Below are 18714 nucleotides of genomic sequence, written 5' to 3'. Positions count from 1 at the left end.
AGAGAAGCCTCTAAAACTGTTCACAGGAACCTCCAGCTGTAATCACTGGCAATTACTAATCTTTGTATTCTATATTTTTAAGTCATGGACTTTATACATTTACATTTATCCATTCATTGTTTTTTTTAAATGTTTTTGTTGTCGTTTTTTTTTTTATTGTATGACTGCACTGTACTGTATTTTTATGTTCAGGACCCCAGGAAGACTAGAGGCACATTTGTGTGCTTCTAATGGGGATCCTTAAATAAACTAAACTAAACTAAACTATACATACCCATACCTGCCAACATTGGGCTGTGAAAAAGAGGGAGATTTTCTGGGGTAGCGGTTGGAATGCTCCACTCACAACATCCCCGCCCTGATATAAACAAGGCGACTTTTAATGAGCTTTAAATTCATAGCTACAATGAAATGTGCTAAAATGTACCTCCCAAAATGACTCTACAGCCTTTTTGGAGCCAAATGTGTTTAATATTAATAACAATAAAATACAATATACAATTATTGTACATACAATGATAACAAAAAACAATGCTGTCAATAATGTCATCTTCTAAACCACACACATACTGAATCACTCACTGAGGTGGTGGTGATGTGTGTGTGTGTGTGTGTGTGTGTGTGTGTGTGTGTGTGTGTGTGTGTGTGTGTGTGTGTGTGTGTGTGTGTGTGTGTGTGTGTGTGTGTGTGTGTGTGTGTGTGTGTGTGTGTGTGTGTGTGTGTGTGTGTGTGTGTGTCCAGTTTTCCAGGTTCCCTTTGTCCCCCAAGGACCTGTTGTAATTGTAGTTTCAGACTTTGCAGCTTCAATCACTTTCTTGGAGGAACATACTTGTGGCCAGGGCTGGTATGGTTTATCTTGCAAGAAAGGAGTGCGCAAAGAGTAGAATTATCCATACTCAATGGGGTTTTCTGTGTGGCCATTTCTCCTGCTTTTTCAAAAGGTGCAAAAAACACTTTTTGTCATCAACATCAACAACATCAACAACAACAACTTCCTCTGTTTTCCAGGCTCTTCACCTGAGCTGTCAGATGACAGCATTGTTTTTTGCTATTATTGTATGTACAATTGTATTTTATTGTTATTAATATTAAACATATTTGGCTCCAAAAAGGCTGTAGAGTCATTTTGGGAGGTACATTTTAGCACATTTCATTGTAGCTATGGATTTAAAGCTCATTAAAAGTCGCCTTGTTTATATCAGGGCAGGGATGTTGTGAGTGGAGCATTCCAACCGCTACCCCAGAAAATCTCCCTCTTTTTCACAGCCCAATGTTGGCAGGTATGGGTATGTATAGTTTAGTTTAGTTTAGTTTAGTTTAGTTTATTTAAGGATCCCCATTAGAAGCACACAAATGTGCCTCTTGTCTTCCTGGGGTCCTGAACATAAAAATACAGTACAGTGCAGTCATACAATAAAAAAAAACGACAACAAAAACATTTAAAAAAAACAATGAATGGATAAATGTAAATGTATAAAGTCCATGACTTAAAAATATGGAATACAAAGATTAGTAATTGCCGGTGATTACAGCTGGAGGTTCCTGTGAACAGTTTTAGAGGCTTCTCTTTTACTATTGCGGTCTATGGGGAAAAAAGGGATTTTTTTTGTTGCAGTACCGCGGCTGGCCACTGGGAAAAATCGGCGTGCTGCGGAGTGCGAGACCGGGGGGCTGGAATGTCCCCGGTCGGTCCTCCAGATGGCGCTGACAACAAAAAACGTCACGTGACTGATACCCGAGTTCTTTGTATCTGCACTCGATTGCTGTTGTTAGGAGTCCTCCTCCTCTGGCTGGGAGAGCCAGCAGCACAGGTGCTGCTGATCTGCATTCAACCCCAGCTGCCACTGATCACCAGCCCAGGCTTAAAAGAAGACCTGGACCTTCACTCAGTGCTTGATTGTACTGAACCCATGCGGTAACTAAATCTGGCCTTTCAGGAAACTATCTCTAGCTTTTTCAGACCTCCAGTTTGAACCTCTGTGCCGTGCTTACCTTAATCCCTCTGTTTTTTGTCCCAAGGCTTTTTGTTCCTGTGTCTCCGTTGCCTCCCTGGACCCCTCCTCGACGCCTTCCCCTCCAAGCCATTCTCGTGGATCTCTGTGGCCCCCTCCCTGCTGCCAACTCACGGCTGACCCTTGTCACCTGGACCCCCAACCATCGCTCCCACGTTTCCTCTGCCTTCACCCCCTGGATCAACCCCTGAGTCAGTTTTTTCCCCTTCACTTTAATAAACAGCCTTCTGGCTCTTTATTTAAATCGTTTGGTCTCCTGCCTGTTTGTGGTTGGCTACCCGGGTTCACCTAAGGTTTTGGGGTCGGACCCTACAGAACAATCAAGCCAAATATGGACCCTAGCCAACCCAGACAGGCGGGTGCCCCACCCGCCACTATGCCCAAGCTCCCTGACCCCGAGGGCCTCCAAACCAGAGTCCGCGAGCATGATGCCCAGCTTGCAGGCCTAAACAGCCAGCTCACCCAGGCTTTCACACGGGTCACAGGGGAGATTTCCACTCTCCAGATCACCTCTCAGACCAACGCTGCTGCCCTGGCGACCATTGGCGCTCAGCTCGCTTCCCTGACCGAGGTCGTCTCCCGGCTTAGCGGCCCTTCTGCAGCCCCTCAGCCCAGCCCCTTGGTCCCGTCTGGTCGTAACCCCCCTGAACCTAGCACAGAGCCCAAACTCCCATGTCCCAAGAGTTTTTCGGGAGATTTTGCCCAGTGCAAGGGGTTTCTCGGTCAGTGCCAACTCCTGTTTACCCACCAGCCCTCACGTTATGGGTCCGACGAGGCCCGGATCGCCTTGATCATGTCCCTCCTCTCGGACAAAGCCCTCAGCTGGGCCATTGCAGCCGTCGGCCAGGATGTGTCTCTCTCCAAGGACTACGCAAGATTCCTCGCAGAGTTCAGACTGGTGTTTGATCACCCGGCTGACGGGGCGGACGCGGCCAGCCGGCTACACACCCTCCAGCAGGGGACTCGCTCTGTCGCTGACTACACCTTGGACTTTCGGGTGATTGCCGCAGACAGTGGGTGGGGCGACCTGGCTCTCCGGAGCGCGTACCGGAGGGGTCTGAGTGACGCAATAAAGGATCTGATCGTTGGAAGAGACCCACCAGCTACCCTCAATGCTCTGGTCACCCTTGCTCTGCAGATGGATGCACGACTGAGAGAGAGACGCCAGGAACGTCCTCAACGCTCAGGGGCTACACCCAGAGCATACTCGGCCCGTTCCCCTATTAACCCCGATGGTGGTGGAAGTTACCCATCGGGCCCCACATTCCCTCTCTCACCTAAGCCATCATCTGGAGGAGCCTCTGATGAACCCATGGAGGTGGCCAGGTCACGCCTCCTGCCTGAGGAACGAGAGGAGCGTATGCGGGGTCGACTCTGTCTTTATGGTGGGAAGGAGGGGCACTTCATCAGAGCCTGCCCTGTCCGCCCAAAAGACCTGGCTCGCTAGCTAAGGGGATCCTGGTGAGCAAGACCACACTACCCCAACCCAAGAACCATCTTTTCCCTGCCACTCTTTCATGGGGCACCGAGTCACTCTCTGTTAGCGCCCTGGTGGATTCAGGGGCGGACGAGTGTTTGATAGACATTTCCCTAGCCCGTCAAGCTGGTATCCCACTCGTTCCCCTTGACTCCACCTGCACCGTCCAAGCCTTAGATGGCCACTCTCTAGGTAAGGTTACGCACTGCACTGCTCCTCTCACATTGACGCTTTCAGGGAATCACGTGGAGACTGCACGTTTTTTGGTGTTACACGCTCCCACTGCTCCCCTGGTGTTAGGTAGGCCCTGGTTGGAGAGACATGATCCCCACATCTCGTGGTCTGCTGGACGGATTTTGGGCTGGAGCATTGCTTGCCACGCCAACTGCCTTCGCTCTGCCCGCTCTCCGTCCAGTAGCCCTCGGCGATCGGTCTCTCCTCCAGACCTTTCTGGTGTCCCCTCTATCTATCACGATCTAGCTTCCGTGTTTAGTAAACTTCAGGCCCTTTCACTCCCCCCTCACCGCCCTTATGATTGCTCCATAGATCTCCTTCCTGGGGCAGCTCTTCCAGTTGGTCGGCTGTTTAACCTCTCTGTCCCTGAGAAGGAGACTATGCGCAATTATATCACAGAGTCCCTCGCCTCAGGCATCATAAGGCCATCATCCTCCGCGGTAGGCGCAGGCTTCTTCTTTGTGGCGAAGAAGGATGGCGGCCTGAGGCCCTGCATAGATTATCGACAACTAAACACCATCACAGTTAAGAACAGGTATCCACTCCCCCTCTTAAGTTCCATGTTTGAACCCCTGACCCACGCCAATGTTTTCACTAAGTTGGACCTCCGCAACGCCTACCACCTAGTGCGCATTCGGGAAGGAGACGAGTGGAAGACAGCTTTCAATACCCACCTGGGGCACTTCGAATATCTCGTCATGCCTTTCGGCTTGACGAATGCCCCAGCCGTCTTCCAGGCGTTGGTGAACGACGTCCTCCGGGATATGTTGAACATTTTTGTGGTGGTCTACCTAGATGACATCCTGGTGTTCTCCAGGACTGAGGAGGAGCACCAACAACATGTCCGCCTCGTCCTTCAAAGGCTTTTGGAGAATCGCCTGTTTGTTAAGGCTGAGAAGTGTGTGTTCCACTCCGCCTCAGTGGAATTTCTGGGCCATGTTGTGGAGAAGGGTCACGTTCGTGCCAACCCCAAGAAGATCCGGGCAGTAGAGGACTGGCCTACCCCTTCTGACAAGACCCAACTCCGGCGCTTCTTGGGGTTTGCCAATTTTTATAGACGGTTTGTCCCAGGGTTCAGTCGGGTCGCCGCCCCTCTCACTGCGCTCACCTCCACCCTTCGTCCTTTTTGCTGGACCCCTGATGCAGAGTCAGCGTTTGGGACCCTGAAGGGCCTATTCACTAAGGCGCCTGTGCTCTCCCATCCTGACCCAGCACGCCAGTTCATTGTGGAGGTCGATGCGTCAGACACAGGGATTGGAGCCGTTCTCTCCCAGCGGTCGGAGGAGGATCAGAAGATCCACCCATGTGCATACCTCTCCCGGCGATTCTCCCCAGCAGAGAGGAACTATGACGTGGGTAATCGGGAGCTTCTAGCAGTTCATGCTGCGCTGGAGGAATGGCGGCATTGGCTGGAGGGGGCAAAGGAACCCTTTATTGTATGGTCTGACCACAAGAACCTAACATACGTAAGAACCGCCAAGAGACTTAACCCCCGACAAGCACGCTGGGCACTCTTCTTCAGCCGCTTCAATTTTACCCTCACCTTTCGCCCAGGCTCCAAGAATGCGAGGGCTGATGCCCTCTCCCGCCTGGAATCCGAGGAATCCACCAAAGCCCTTGCTACCCCGGACACTATTCTCCCCCCGGCCCGGGTTGTGGGTGCCGTCACCTGGGGAATCGAGACGGTGGTAAGAACGGCTCAACGCACCCAACCTGATCCTGGCAATGGACCCCGTAACCGCCTGTTTGTACCTGATGCTGTCCGGTCCCAAGTACTTCAGTGGGGTCATGCCAGTCGTTTCGTCTGCCATCCCGGTGCTCGACGTACGGCGGTTTTCATCCGCAGGCGCTTCTGGTGGCCGTCCCTTGAGGCTGACACGAGGGAGTTTGTAGCTGCCTGTGATGTCTGCTCCCGCAGTAAGGCCTCTCATCAGCCCCCAGCAGGTCTCCTACGCCCCCTCCCAGTCCCCAGTCGGCCATGGTCTCATGTGGGGGTGGATTTTGTGACTGGGCTCCCCTCATCCCAAGGTAACGATACCATACTCACCATTGTTGACCGGTTCAGTAAAGCTGTTCACCTTGTTGCCCTGCCCAAACTCCCCACAGCTGCTGAGACTGCAGAACTCCTGGTGACCCATGTCGTACGCCTCCACGGGATTCCCCAGGATATTGTCTCGGACCGTGGTCCCCAGTTCACTGCTAAGGTGTGGCAGGCTTTCTGCAGTGGGATTGGGGCCACAGCCAGTCTTTCTTCGGGATACCACCCACAGACCAATGGGCAGACGGAGCGAGCTAACCAGGTTGTGGAAGCGGCCCTACGTTGCGCTACCACCAGCAACCCTGCCTCCTGGAGCAAGTACCTACCTTGGGTGGAGTATGCCATTAACACTCTGGAAAGTTCTGCTACTGGGTTGTCTCCCTTCGAATGCTCCTTAGGTTACCAACCCCCGTTGTTCCCAAGCCAGGAGCTAGAGGTGGCGGTCCCTTCCACCCAAGCTCATCTCCATCGTTGCCAGCGCATCTGGAAGACTGCACGGAGGGCCATGCTACGGGCCAACGAGCGGTCTCGGCGGACTGCTGATCGACGGAGGAGGCCAGCACCAGCCTACAGTCCGGGTCAAGAGGTGTACTTGTTGGCCCAGGACCTGCCACTTCCTGCCACCTCCCGGAAGATGGGACCCCGCTATGTTGGCCCATATACCATTGACCGCATCATCAACCCCATGGCGGTACGCCTCCATCTTCCAGCGTCCCTCAAGGTTCACCCCGTGTTTCATGTGTCACGTCTCAAACCCGTAGTCTCCAGCGTTCTCTCTGCCCCAGTTCCCCTCCCCCCCCCGCCACGGGTCCTGGAAGGGGGTGACCTGGTCTGGGATGTTAAGGAGCTCCTTGCTGTCCGTCGTCGGGGCCGGGGCTATCAATACCTGGTGGACTGGGTAGGGTATGGCCCCGAGCACCGCACCTGGGTCCCTCGCTCGTACCTGGCGGACCCCGCCCTCCTGAAGGACTTCTACCGAGCCCACCCGGATGCCATCGGACGGTCGCCCGGTGTCTCCCGTAGGAGGGGGGGTCCTGTTAGGAGCCTCTGGCTGGGAGAGCCAGCAGCACAGGTGCTGCTGATCTGCATTCAACCCCAGCTGCCACTGATCACCAGCCCAGGCTTAAAAGAAGACCTGGACCTTCACTCAGTGCTTGATTGTACTGAACCCATGCGGTAACTAAATCTGGCCTTTCAGGAAACTATCTCTAGCTTTTTCAGACCTCCAGTTTGAACCTCTGTGCCGTGCTTACCTTAATCCCTCTGTTTTTTGTCCCAAGGCTTTTTGTTCCTGTGTCTCCGTTGCCTCCCTGGACCCCTCCTCGACGCCTTCCCCTCCAAGCCATTCTCGTGGATCTCTGTGGCCCCCTCCCTGCTGCCAACTCACGGCTGACCCTTGTCACCTGGACCCCCAACCATCGCTCCCACGTTTCCTCTGCCTTCACCCCCTGGATCAACCCCTGAGTCAGTTTTTTCCCCTTCACTTTAATAAACAGCCTTCTGGCTCTTTATTTAAATCGTTTGGTCTCCTGCCTGTTTGTGGTTGGCTACCCGGGTTCACCTAAGGTTTTGGGGTCGGACCCTACAGCTGTTCCTCCAGAAGACCCGGATGTCTGGCACAGTAGACTTGAAATTGAATTTCAAGAACTGAATTTGAATTGTGAGAGCTGAATGTAGATTCAGTTTTTTGGAATGTAGATTCAGTTTTTCAATGCAATGATTCAAATTAAACAATACAAATTCAAATTATGTGATTCAGATTCAGTTTTTTAATGCAATTATTCAAGTTGAGCAATTCAAATTCAAATATAAATGATTCAAATTCAGTTTCTAGTGGCACATATTTCTGCCCATACTTCCACACGCTACTGAGGCTCCTGTTTGTTAAAGCAGCACAATGTAACTTTCAGCTTTTGTTGAGTTTGGCAGCTCCTTTGGACAAAAGCGGTAGTGCTTTACCAGAAAGAACACTACGTTTTCCCAAGAGCACCAGTGCTGCCGGAAAACCCCCGTCCCCGTCGCGTGCATTTGATAATGCGCTCTGGTTTTGTTCTACGGCACCTTTTCCCAATCACGTTTTTTAGATGGACTTCGTCATAAATTAGTAGTCCAACATACTTACTGACAAAATAAAAAAAATACTTTATAACCTGTGAATAACTGAATGTTTTGCAGATCAGCCCTGCACAATTTTACAGTTCTCAGGAAAAATAGTAGAAATGTTCTAAACATTTTCTTTGCATTGCATTCTTTCCTCTAGTGCTGGTATTCTATTCAATTGTATTATTATTTTATAAAGCTTCCTCATTGCCAATTACACAATTTTATGATCACTATTATTATTTTGTGTCTGTTGTCGATATTGTCAGTAATTTTAGAATTACCAAAACCCAAGACGAATGTGAAAACATTCAAATTTTTATTCTTATTGAAGATAGAACTCTACATTTACTTTTGTATCATAACAATTCTGTCTCTTGTTTTATCCCCATAAATCCCCATCGGTCGGACATCCCGCCTCGTCTTTCAGCTCATGCCAGCGAGTGAACGCCGGTGTCGTTCCAAAAAGTAATTGCCTGCCAGAATCTGATTTCTCCTCTGAAAATGGGCCTTTTTACCTGCTAAAAATTGATTGAAGGCCAAATACAGTTAATGAAAGGTTGTTTCTACCTAAATATGATTTGATCTCATTCTTGAGCTTCATAATATAAACACTAGAGCTCACAGGATTGCTTTTAACTCTTTTACAACACAAAATAGGCATTTTCACCTGCCAAAAATTGATTGAAGGCCAAATACAGTTAATGAAAAGTTGTTTCTGCCTAAATATGACTTGATCTCATTCTTGAGCTTCATAATCTGAAAATCTGACGTTTAAACGCTATCGCTCAACGGGCTGCTGTGCGCGCTCCCGCGGCCACAAATCAGATTCTGGCACGCAATCACTTTTTGGCACGACACCGGGCCAATGTTTATTGTTGTCCGGGCATTTAGCTTGTTACTCTCCCTCTTTCTTTTTTTCGCCTCCTCCAATAAAACTTTTATTTTCTTCTGTTTTTTCGCTGCTTCGGCCATGATACCAGCTCTGCATTTAGCTCAACACCAGTTCTCCTGAGCTCTGCGCTCCACGCCCCGCCATTTTCGCCTCGACTACGAATCGGGAAGGAGGGGGAAGTGACGTATGCTGTAAAGCAGTCAAAGCCGTAAAAATGTGTAGTTTTTTAGTGTGGCAGGGTTCCTACCATGCTCCTCAAAGTTACATAGTGCCAGTGAAGGCGATACAGACCCCTCAGACCATGACAGAGGTTCATTAAACCTGTTGGAAGTTGATGTGCCATCACAATGACTCTGGAAATATGATATTAAGGTAGAAAAGTTACATAGTGCTGCATTAAATGGATAAATTGTTTAATTGCCAAAATGGGATGTTTCTTCAAAAACTTCAATCATCCAATCCACCAAACACCAAACAAGTCAATGGCAAAATAAATTGTTTGACATTGGCAAAGAAGATTTGACAAATTTTTCATGGGCACAGCCTACATACGCACCTCTGCTGCTCATCCCAGAAACGCAAGTTCCTGACAAATGCATCACCATTTAAAAGGGAAATAAACCAGCTTTCCAACTGTATACACTTTATTACCAAGAAGCATTGTTACAACAAAGAAATGATTAACCAAACACAAATGTCCTCACTTCTTGTGCTAAGTTTAAAGTTGAGCCATTATGAAATTAATTTTGCTAGTGTATTTTGGATCATTTTTCTCTTGCGTGATGTTTACATGTTCAATTTAAAAAAGGCTTTATCCTGTTTGGTTCCCTTTCAATAGTGCTGTCATGGATATCATCTCTGAAATTAAGCTCTAGGTCAGGGATCAGGGATGTCTCAGATACTTCCCATCTCTTACACACCTGATTCTAATTAAAGGTTGTCATCAGCTTGTAATCAAGATCTATACAACTCTGTTAATGACACAGTTGTTTGTATCAGGGTGTGTTCAAGCAGAGAAACATCTAAAGCATGCAGGGCACCGGCCCTTGAGGACCGGAATTAAGGACTCCTGGTCTAGTTTGTCTATTTTTCTTCTCTTTTTTGTATTTGTCTCAGCTTTGAACAGTTTAACCCAGGAAAAAGCGTAATTCACCTTTGTTCATTCTGTCCTGTCTGTATACATGCACACACGCACACACACACACACACGCACACACACAAAGCGTAAAAAAGAGGACAGGTTCAGAATAAGGGGGTCTTAACTTAAACATGTCTCTCTGAATTGACAACTATACAGTAGGTCCATGCTTTGGCAATTGTACTTTATATAAAACAGACCTGGAGGCATTTTTAAGCCCCTCTATGTAAAATGAAATGTTAGTGATGTGTTTGAGTCAGACTACCCAATGAGAGGTGCTATAGACCACATAGGGCTGTGTGCTTGATAGGGCTCCACCTTGTTCTACCACTTCCTTTTAACCGCCTGAACTCAGGAAGTGAGAACAGACAGAAGAGGAAGAAAGGCAAAAGGGGGATGGGCTTATTTGTCTTTTATACTTAAAAAAATGGAGAAGAGACAAGTTTGTAGAGAGGGATAAAGATAGAAGAATCAGAAAGATAACTTTCAAAAAGTGAGTAAAGGACTCAACTCAACCATGGCTCCATGGGCAAGGACCACCACAGAGCGGTTTGGAGTGGGTAAGTCATTACATGTACTCACTTTAATGTTTCTAAGTGTGTATATGTCCTCCCCATGTACATGGCGCAATACTGTGTCAGTGTGTTGGTGTTAATAATAAACTTTCAGTTCAAAGAAAAAGTATAGTTTAATTTCCTGTCACTTCCTGCTCAAAGCTTTGGGAGCAGGTGCAGAAGGCCCCAGAGCACTTGAAAATTTGCACATCCTATTTATTCCCAATCCAAAAGAGGCTTAGATGCCAAAAACATTAATCATTTAATTTTAGTGCAAGAAAACTCATAGCTGCAGTGGGATGTGATGCATAGAGCTGCAAGCAGATTCTCTATCTGATGGGGAAATAAGCAGGAGCATGGAAGCAGCTTGGCGTCATAAAAAAATGATGCACATAAATTCACAAACCAGCAGTTCTGCAAATTACTATTTTTGAGGGGTTAAAATGTGAATTTTGCCAGGAGCAAATCTTAAACTGCCCATCCTAGAGAACCTCAGACTGTGTAGTTTATCGGATATGTGGTTTAATATGGCGGAGCTGATCAACATGTGTTTCCATTAGATAAGCAAAAGCTCAGCAAGAACACAGAGGTCGGACTTCTAATGCACACAGTAACAGAGATGGACTGTCCTGCTGCAGCCACTGTTCTGATTTATTAGGTAATTGATATGTCTTACACTATCAAACACAAAAAGTGACGTTTTAACACCTTTATTAATAATTTCTCGTATATATATTTACCAACCTGGAAGTTCTACTATTTATGGCTTAAGATTGATGATGAAAGCTAGAATAAGTAATGAAATGTCATTCAAAAGAAGCTGTAAACATAATTATTCCAGTATTTATTATATCTAAAGTGAATGGCTTCCTAGTTTGTGAAAGACTACAACACAGGAAGTGGAGGAAGTAGGAAGGGCATTTGTGCGAGCTGAAAACTGAACTGTAAAAAACAAACAAAAAAAAGACAAACAAAGTTGATGCAAAGCAGTAATCACACTGTAGCATGCTAAAAAATAAATAGATACATTTAGTCTTTGAAGAAGTGAGAGTGGGACAGAAGAAGTGGCTCTTTATATTTGATGCACCCTTTGCTGTAGCAGTTGCGACGATGCCCTGTCACCTGTTTTGCTTTGCCAAGTACATGAATTGTGCTTATTTCAGCAATGCTTGTTGCACTCTTGTGTGTGCTCGTAACATTCTTATCTGTAAATATGACATCAGGTTTTGACAGAAACTGGCAAAAGAAACATAAATGAATAAATGAAAAGCCTTTGCTGCAGGTGTTCAGGACTGCACATCTGCATGAACTCAAATAATTTATGTTTTACCTTCTGCTATACAAAACTGGAAAGAGCTGGATTCCAAGAGATTCTTTTAAGTCATTTATTTCTCCAGTCTTTAACCATAAATGTGCATATGGCATATTCTTTTGAAGCTAGCCTCCTCAGTAACATTTGTGGGGTAACAAATGTTACCCCACATTTGTATGTGGCAGCTTGGCACTATCCAGTTTGTGTTTATGTTATTTTTAATTTTTTAATTTTAGTACTCTTCAGACTGTTGCTATTTCTGTTTCAGTAAAGTGGAATTTTGTTGGCAAAGGAGAGAAGCAACTTTCTCTGGAAGTAGGAGATACTGTCTACATCCAGGAGGTCTGTGATGGTAAGCACATCTAACTACCGGTATTTAAAAATGTATATCATTTCTTTTGTATAGTACTTCCAAATAATTGTGCATTCCTCTTTTTTTTTTAATCTGTAAAAAAAAGTTTACATTTCTTTTTTAATGCATTTATAGTGCGTGTATTACCGCACAAAAACAAACAAACAAGACTTAATCCATTCTTAATGGACTAACAGCAGTAATAATGTTACTATAAACACCGCTGACAGTGAAAGACATTGAGGTAATGGTTAAATGGTGGCTATTTTGTTTTTGTCTATCATATTATGACAATGAAATTTGTTAACTAGTCACCTACAAACCTGTGGACTTTGCTTATATAATATGAAAACGGAAATCCAAAATGCAGCGCATTTCCATTATACTAACGCAGACTTTTGTAAAATGGCGGTGATTTGTCTTTCAGGCTGGTATAAAGGTTACTTGGCAAGAAGCAAAAGCCAGCTGGTAAGAGCCCATACAAATAATGGATTTTTAACATTGTGCATTTTTACTAATAGTATCAGGAAGATGACTATGACGTGGACGGCAGTGAACCAGTTTTATTCTGTTCTGATTTTGTGGATGTTGGAAACTTTGGCTGAGTCTCTGCTTGTCATCTCCCTTGTCTTTTTCTGTCCGCTTGTTTGTCTCTAACGTGTATTCCTCTTCAGGGAGTGTTCCCTGTCAGTTTTATCCATATTAAGGAAGTCATCATTGAGCAGCGTGGGTGAGTGGGAAAAACAAACAAACACTAAAAACTTTGTCCCCAAAGGCTTGAAGACTTTTGTCTCCTGTTTCATGTGTCTGTGAATGTGCTCCCTCAGGGATGAAGAAGTGGTGATGTCTGCAGAGATGCCCTTGGTGAAGGAGGTGACCACCACACTGAGAGAGTGGGGGACCATATGGAAACAGCTATTTGTGGTACGAACCGAACTAGAAAAAAAATTGCACGTGGATGTTTGTGTATGTGTGTATTTGTGTGAATTCATCGCCGTGCGTCTTTCTGTCCAGGCCAACAAGCAGGTGCTTGTGAAGCAGGTCCAGAGGCTGATGTGGGAGCTGATGGAGTGGCGCTCTCAGCTCCTGTCTGGCACCCTGCCTAGTGACGAATTCAAAGAGCTAAAGCAGAAAGTTACTTCCAAGATTGATTACGGCAACAAGTATGTCGGCACAAGACACATGCTCATCGTTTAAAGCTTATTTGTCACCCAAAATCCTGTCACCCAACCTGTACAAACCGTTAATTCGCCTTCTGGTTTGATCTTCTTTGCAAGCCTCTCTCCTTTTCTAATCACTCTGTTTCCCTAGCTCCTTTACCTTTACCTCCCTCAGCTTTCTCCTTCAGTTATTTTGGCCTGCTGTTTTACCTCTCTACTTTTTCTTCACCCTCGCTAGCCGTCCTTTAATCCTCTCTCTGTGATTGCCTATCCCAGGATCCTAGAGCTGGATCTCGTTGTTCGAGATGAAGATGGGAACATCTTGGACCCAGAGCGAGCAAATGTCATCAGCCTCTTTAGGGCGCACGAGGAGGCCACAACTAAGATCAGTGAACGTATCAAAGAAGAGCAGGTACGAGGCAGATTCCAGGAGGAAAAGAGCTGCACAGAAAACCTATTAAATTACTGTTTTGTGGCTTGTGAGAACTTTCCCCTTTCTTTCTTTTCTTTTCCTGGAGATAGTGCTCTAATGTTTAATTGATGAATATCAGTCAATGAAGAAACTACTCTAAACTAGACATGAGGGGAGTCTTTATTATTATTTAATAAAGATTATAAACTATCTTTTGAATAAAAAAGTAGTAAGATACAATCAGTTCAGCTTCATGGATGATAACTTTAATAATAGCTTTACATGCCGGCCATGTCTGTCAGTCTAGCAGCTTAACAACTCTCTCCGTGACAAAATGATTTAATTTTATTTAACCCATGTAACCATTTTATATTGACGCACTTTTTCCTAAGTATAAAGAGTTTAAGTCTATTCTGAGCTACTGGCTCAGAGATTTCCTCTATCTTACACACCGATAACCTGGATGCTGCAGCTACATTTCAGAAAATACTCCAATTATGGTAATGATAAACATTATGCCAGCCAAATCTGTTTGTCAGGATCTAACAGAAGGAAAAAAAACTAAAAAGAATGAAAGTGTTTTGGTCTGTATACTATGAAATCCTCCAAGAACCCATGTATTCTCCTGTAGTCCAACATCCAGACAGACCACAGTGGCATCTCAGCACGGATCCAGTCCTCCCCCACACACAGCCTCTACGTCTTTGTCAGGAACTTTGTGTGCCGCATTGGAGAAGACTCGGAGCTCTTCATGTCCCTGTATGACCCCATCAAACAGAGCATCATCAGGTATCGACTGTGCTCCTCCTTTAACTTCAGTCTTCAAAGGTGTAAAGTAAATCTAATTTCTTAGATGTGTCATCTTGTTCCACATTTCAGTGAGAGACTGAAGCATTTTTAAGGCTTCAAATTTGAACTTTTTTCCATATTTATTGGGTTAACTTTATTGATTTAACCTTCCAGTTTAAAGTTATGGTGTTGCGGTATAATAATAATAATAAAATATTGATGTAAAACCACCCTATCATTATTTAATACGATAGGTGCTTTTTGTTGTTCTGCACCGCTCTTACAGTTGGAAAGATTTGTCTTTTTTCGTGTTTACCTCCTGAAATGAATTTCATTCCCGCTCCTCCCACCTCGCCTCTATCATGTCTCATACTCCAGCCCACACACAATCTTTTCCCTCACTTTCAAGTTTCTTGTCTTTATACCTTGCCTCCTGCTCTCTTCCATTGTCAAGTCACACTAAATTATGACATTTCGCAAAAAAACAGACATAAAGAAAGTTAAAATTATAGGGCAGCAGATAGTGAGTGGCAGCGTTGCACGGCGCCCGACAATGTGGATGTTAAGCCCCGTCACTCACTGTCATGCAGGGTATATCTGTGTTTCAACCGGAGCAGCTGGAAGCACTGAGATAGACCTGAATCAGTCAGCTTTATTTTAGAATATAGACCCACCATTATATGCTTATCTTTTTACTGTCCGTCCATTTGTCCCAATATTTTATGGTGCTCCAGTTTAATTGCGTTTTGTTTGACTGATTTTGCTTTTGTACTGTCTACTATTTGAATGTTGCCACATCTTGTGCCTATGCCTTTATCTCTTTTTTTTTAACTGCATAAGCAAGAAAAAAGAGCCCTTAGATTCACTGTCATCTGTACATGCGTTTCAGTCTTCAATGAATTCCTCTAACAATGGGGCATATGTTTTAAGATTACTGGGAAGAACATTTCACCACTGCATCTGAGTAACACATGGTTTAAGTGGTTTTAAAAGTATTAAAGCTGATCCCACAAGTATTAAAAGGTTTGTGTGCGTGTATATTAATGTTGAATATTTATATCTTTAAGGGTTTTCTTGTTTTGTGCAGTGAGAACTACTTGATTCGTTGGGGCAGCAGCGGCTTCCCGAAAGAGATTGACATGCTGAACAACCTGAAGGTTGTCTTTACGGTGAGTGGCCACAGTGGGGCGCTGTCGCACCGCCTCTTCGCTCTGCGCACCCCAACAACGTAGCAGTTTGAGTGAACTCATATCCTCCTAGAGGATTACATTGTTTTCTCATTTCCCTCCATGTCTTTGCTCAATACTTGCTTTGCTTACTTTCTTTCTGTCTTTGTCTTCCAGGACCTGGGGAACAAAGACCTGAGCAGAGAGAAGATTTATCTGATCTGCCAGATAGTGAGAGTGGGCAGGATGGACTTGAAAGAAGCAAACAACAAGAGGTGCACTCTGGGGCTCAGGCGGCCTTTTGGGGTGGCAGGTATTTCAAGACAAGTCAATACAATTTACTTTGGACCAAAGTGGTGTGGAATTACAAATCATAGGGAGATTAAGCAACTGAGTTGGGTTGTACAATTTCAATCTTCTTACTCGTACTATTAAGTGTTAATCTAAAAGGCTTTCAGTTAATGTCAATTATGGACACCTTTATTAAAGATGTTATTTGGAATGCTGAAAACAAGGAGCTTTGATTGTGTGTGGGTGTATGTTTTGTTAGCTCTTAATGAAACACATTTTATCATATGGCTTGAAGCCACTTATCAACAAATGGTAAAAACATGTCAGGAAACAAATGAATGCACCAACAGCCTAATGAAGAGAAATGCAAGCTTGTGAATGCCTTAATTCAATAAATGCCTTTATTGATCCTTTACTAGGGAGTAAATACAATATACATAGACATCATAGATTTCAAGGTCGCATGCAGTTTCTTGTCCACTCAATTCACTATAAACAGAAACTTTGCTCACAAGAAACTCAAAAAACGGGCCTTAAACACATCTCTGTAAATGTTCATTTACTTTATAATGAAAAAGGCTTCTGTGTCCCATTTCATTAGCAGATTTCACCAGTTCTGCACAACAATGACTTTTAGTAGTTTTGTTTTATGTGGTGGGCCTACTTCAGGTTTTATCACTCCTGAGGGAGCTGCCTGGCAGAACCAAACTCTGTTGCACAAACAAACCATAAATAAATAAGGTAACTTAATCATTTTAACCCCATTGTTGCTCACACTGACTATACAGGGTCCCCTGTCATCATGTGACTCTATAGAAACATCATCTGTGAGTGGAAGGGGAGCAGCTTTGCTCTTGTGCTGTGTTCGGCTGAGGTGACTGTATATTACTACCTTTTGATTTGTTTTCATCACAGAACCATTTCTTTCTCCTGTTGGCAGTGATGGACATAAGTGACATCATCAAAGGGAAGATTGAATGTGATGAGGAGAAGCAGTTTTTCATCCCCTTCTTCCCGTATGTCCTATTTTCCTCTGCTATTGCTTCTCTCATTTTAGCTCTTTCCAGGCTTTGATTTCCCATCAAAACCTCCAATCAAAATATGTTTTAGAATTTCTTCACAGATCCTCCATGTAGTTTTCACAATTCTGCACGCATGCAGCTGTCAGCCTCCACACAATTGAAAATTGAGATGTTTCTTTGTGCTTCTGAGTGGATTTGTTTGTGTATGTTTGGTTCCAGGGTTGTTGCTGAGAATGATTTTCTCCACACCCTGCTGAACAAAGTAACAGCTTCACGAGGAGACAGCGGCGGCCAAGGTACTTTTTCTTTGCTCTAACAGGCTTTGCTCAGTGTTTCCCAGCCATGTGACAGTTCTCCAAGTGTTTGGTGCACCCTTTTGTGGTCTGATAAAATTGCCAAAAGTCATTGCGTCCTTGCCTCTTCGCTCTTCACATCAGCTGATAATTAGGGCCAGTGTCTTGACTTATAGCCCTCTTCCTTGCACTGGTGTTTTTATATTACTTGCCTTTGCCAAGGACCAATCCCGATGCCCATGTTAGATTGAAGCATCATATCACTCAGCTTTTAACATCCCTCCACTCCAGGAACCCCTGAGCAATGCCCAGATATGAAAGGACCACCAGTAGCCACCAGATGTCTCTTGTTAGAATTACTCTCCAAATCATTTCGTCGTCCCATTTTGAGATGCCGTTTCTATTTTAGACACGCGCTAACAGACATACACAGAATTCCCTGCAGGCAGGAGGTTCATGGCACAATCTTGATTTCTCCAACTGTGTTTATGAGGACACCTCATCACACAGTCCCTTTTGTTGCTTCATTTGTCAAAGCTGCAAGAGTCCAAATAAACATTTAGAAACATTAATTTTTCAAGAAATTAGTAATAGGTTTTAACTAGTTCTGTAGCACTGGTGTTCTAAAATGTTATTACCTACTTATTAAAAATAAATATTTCAGTGCTCCACTATCTGACACCATATTCCTGAAAATGAAACAAAAACTTGCAGTACTGATTACAGTAGAGTGCAGTAGGAGACGTTTTCCACCCAGTTAAATTTAATAAGGACTCCACTTTTTACACAAAGTGGAACTCGCATTAATTCTTCAAGCAGACTTCATATTTCAGTACGTCTTGAAGTATTTTTAAGCCTAATTTATAATGCTTTTTGGCCTTGAGAGTCGTCGTTCATACATTTGAATTTACTTACCTGCAACAGAGAAATGAAAAATTAATTTATTGATCCCTGATTCAAAACAAGCTGGAGCGGCACCTATTTACCCAAGTAAAATGTATTCACGCTTAGTTTCACAAAGTTCTGTAAAGTTTTAACTAGTCAGCTCTCTTGTGGCCACATACGTTTGCCTGTTATCAGTCAGAAATGTCACTTGGCTGCACTCTGTTTCCAGCTTTAGTCAGCTCGGTGAAGTGTGGAGATTTAAAGGTCTGCACCCAGGCAACCATGAACATTACGTAATTGACTGCCAAGCAGATCATATCATGCATCAATACTGTCTTTCTCTCTACTGGTCCTGTTAAATTTTAAATTAACTGATGAAAAAAACAGCATAGTTACCAAAGAATACATGAAGATCAGAGAAGTAGCTTCATTTTATGTTGAATATTGTCCGATAAAGCTTTGTTACAGTTATAAAAGGCCTTCACGAAATTGTAATCCTTTAATCTTTTATTATTAATATTATCATTAGTGCATCCGTCAAGCTGTTAACTTTATTCTAGGTTATCTGCAAGGTCTTAAAATAT

General features: G+C 44.5%; 1 protein-coding gene across 1 annotated transcript in view; it reads left to right on the top strand.

Moving 5' to 3' along the window:
• Positions 1-10288: 10288 nt before the first annotated feature.
• The window catches only part of LOC133447008 (dedicator of cytokinesis protein 2-like), a 104343-nt gene continuing 95917 nt past the window's right edge, over positions 10289-18714 (top strand). Inside the window, exons 1-12 of the mRNA XM_061725380.1 lie at positions 10289-10454; positions 12029-12112; positions 12540-12580; positions 12787-12842; positions 12940-13036; positions 13127-13275; positions 13549-13684; positions 14316-14473; positions 15561-15642; positions 15817-15952; positions 16871-16946; positions 17172-17248. Coding sequence (XP_061581364.1) covers positions 10412-10454; positions 12029-12112; positions 12540-12580; positions 12787-12842; positions 12940-13036; positions 13127-13275; positions 13549-13684; positions 14316-14473; positions 15561-15642; positions 15817-15952; positions 16871-16946; positions 17172-17248 — 1135 coding nt within the window. The 5' untranslated portion in view covers positions 10289-10411. The remainder of the gene's footprint in view (positions 10455-12028; positions 12113-12539; positions 12581-12786; positions 12843-12939; positions 13037-13126; positions 13276-13548; positions 13685-14315; positions 14474-15560; positions 15643-15816; positions 15953-16870; positions 16947-17171; positions 17249-18714) is intronic.

This window comes from Cololabis saira, chromosome 7 (assembly GCF_033807715.1).
Source record: "Cololabis saira isolate AMF1-May2022 chromosome 7, fColSai1.1, whole genome shotgun sequence".
NCBI lineage: Eukaryota > Metazoa > Chordata > Actinopteri > Beloniformes > Belonidae > Cololabis > Cololabis saira.
The sequence above is the reverse complement of the archived record's forward strand: the minus strand, read 5'-3'. Positions and strand labels throughout refer to the sequence as shown.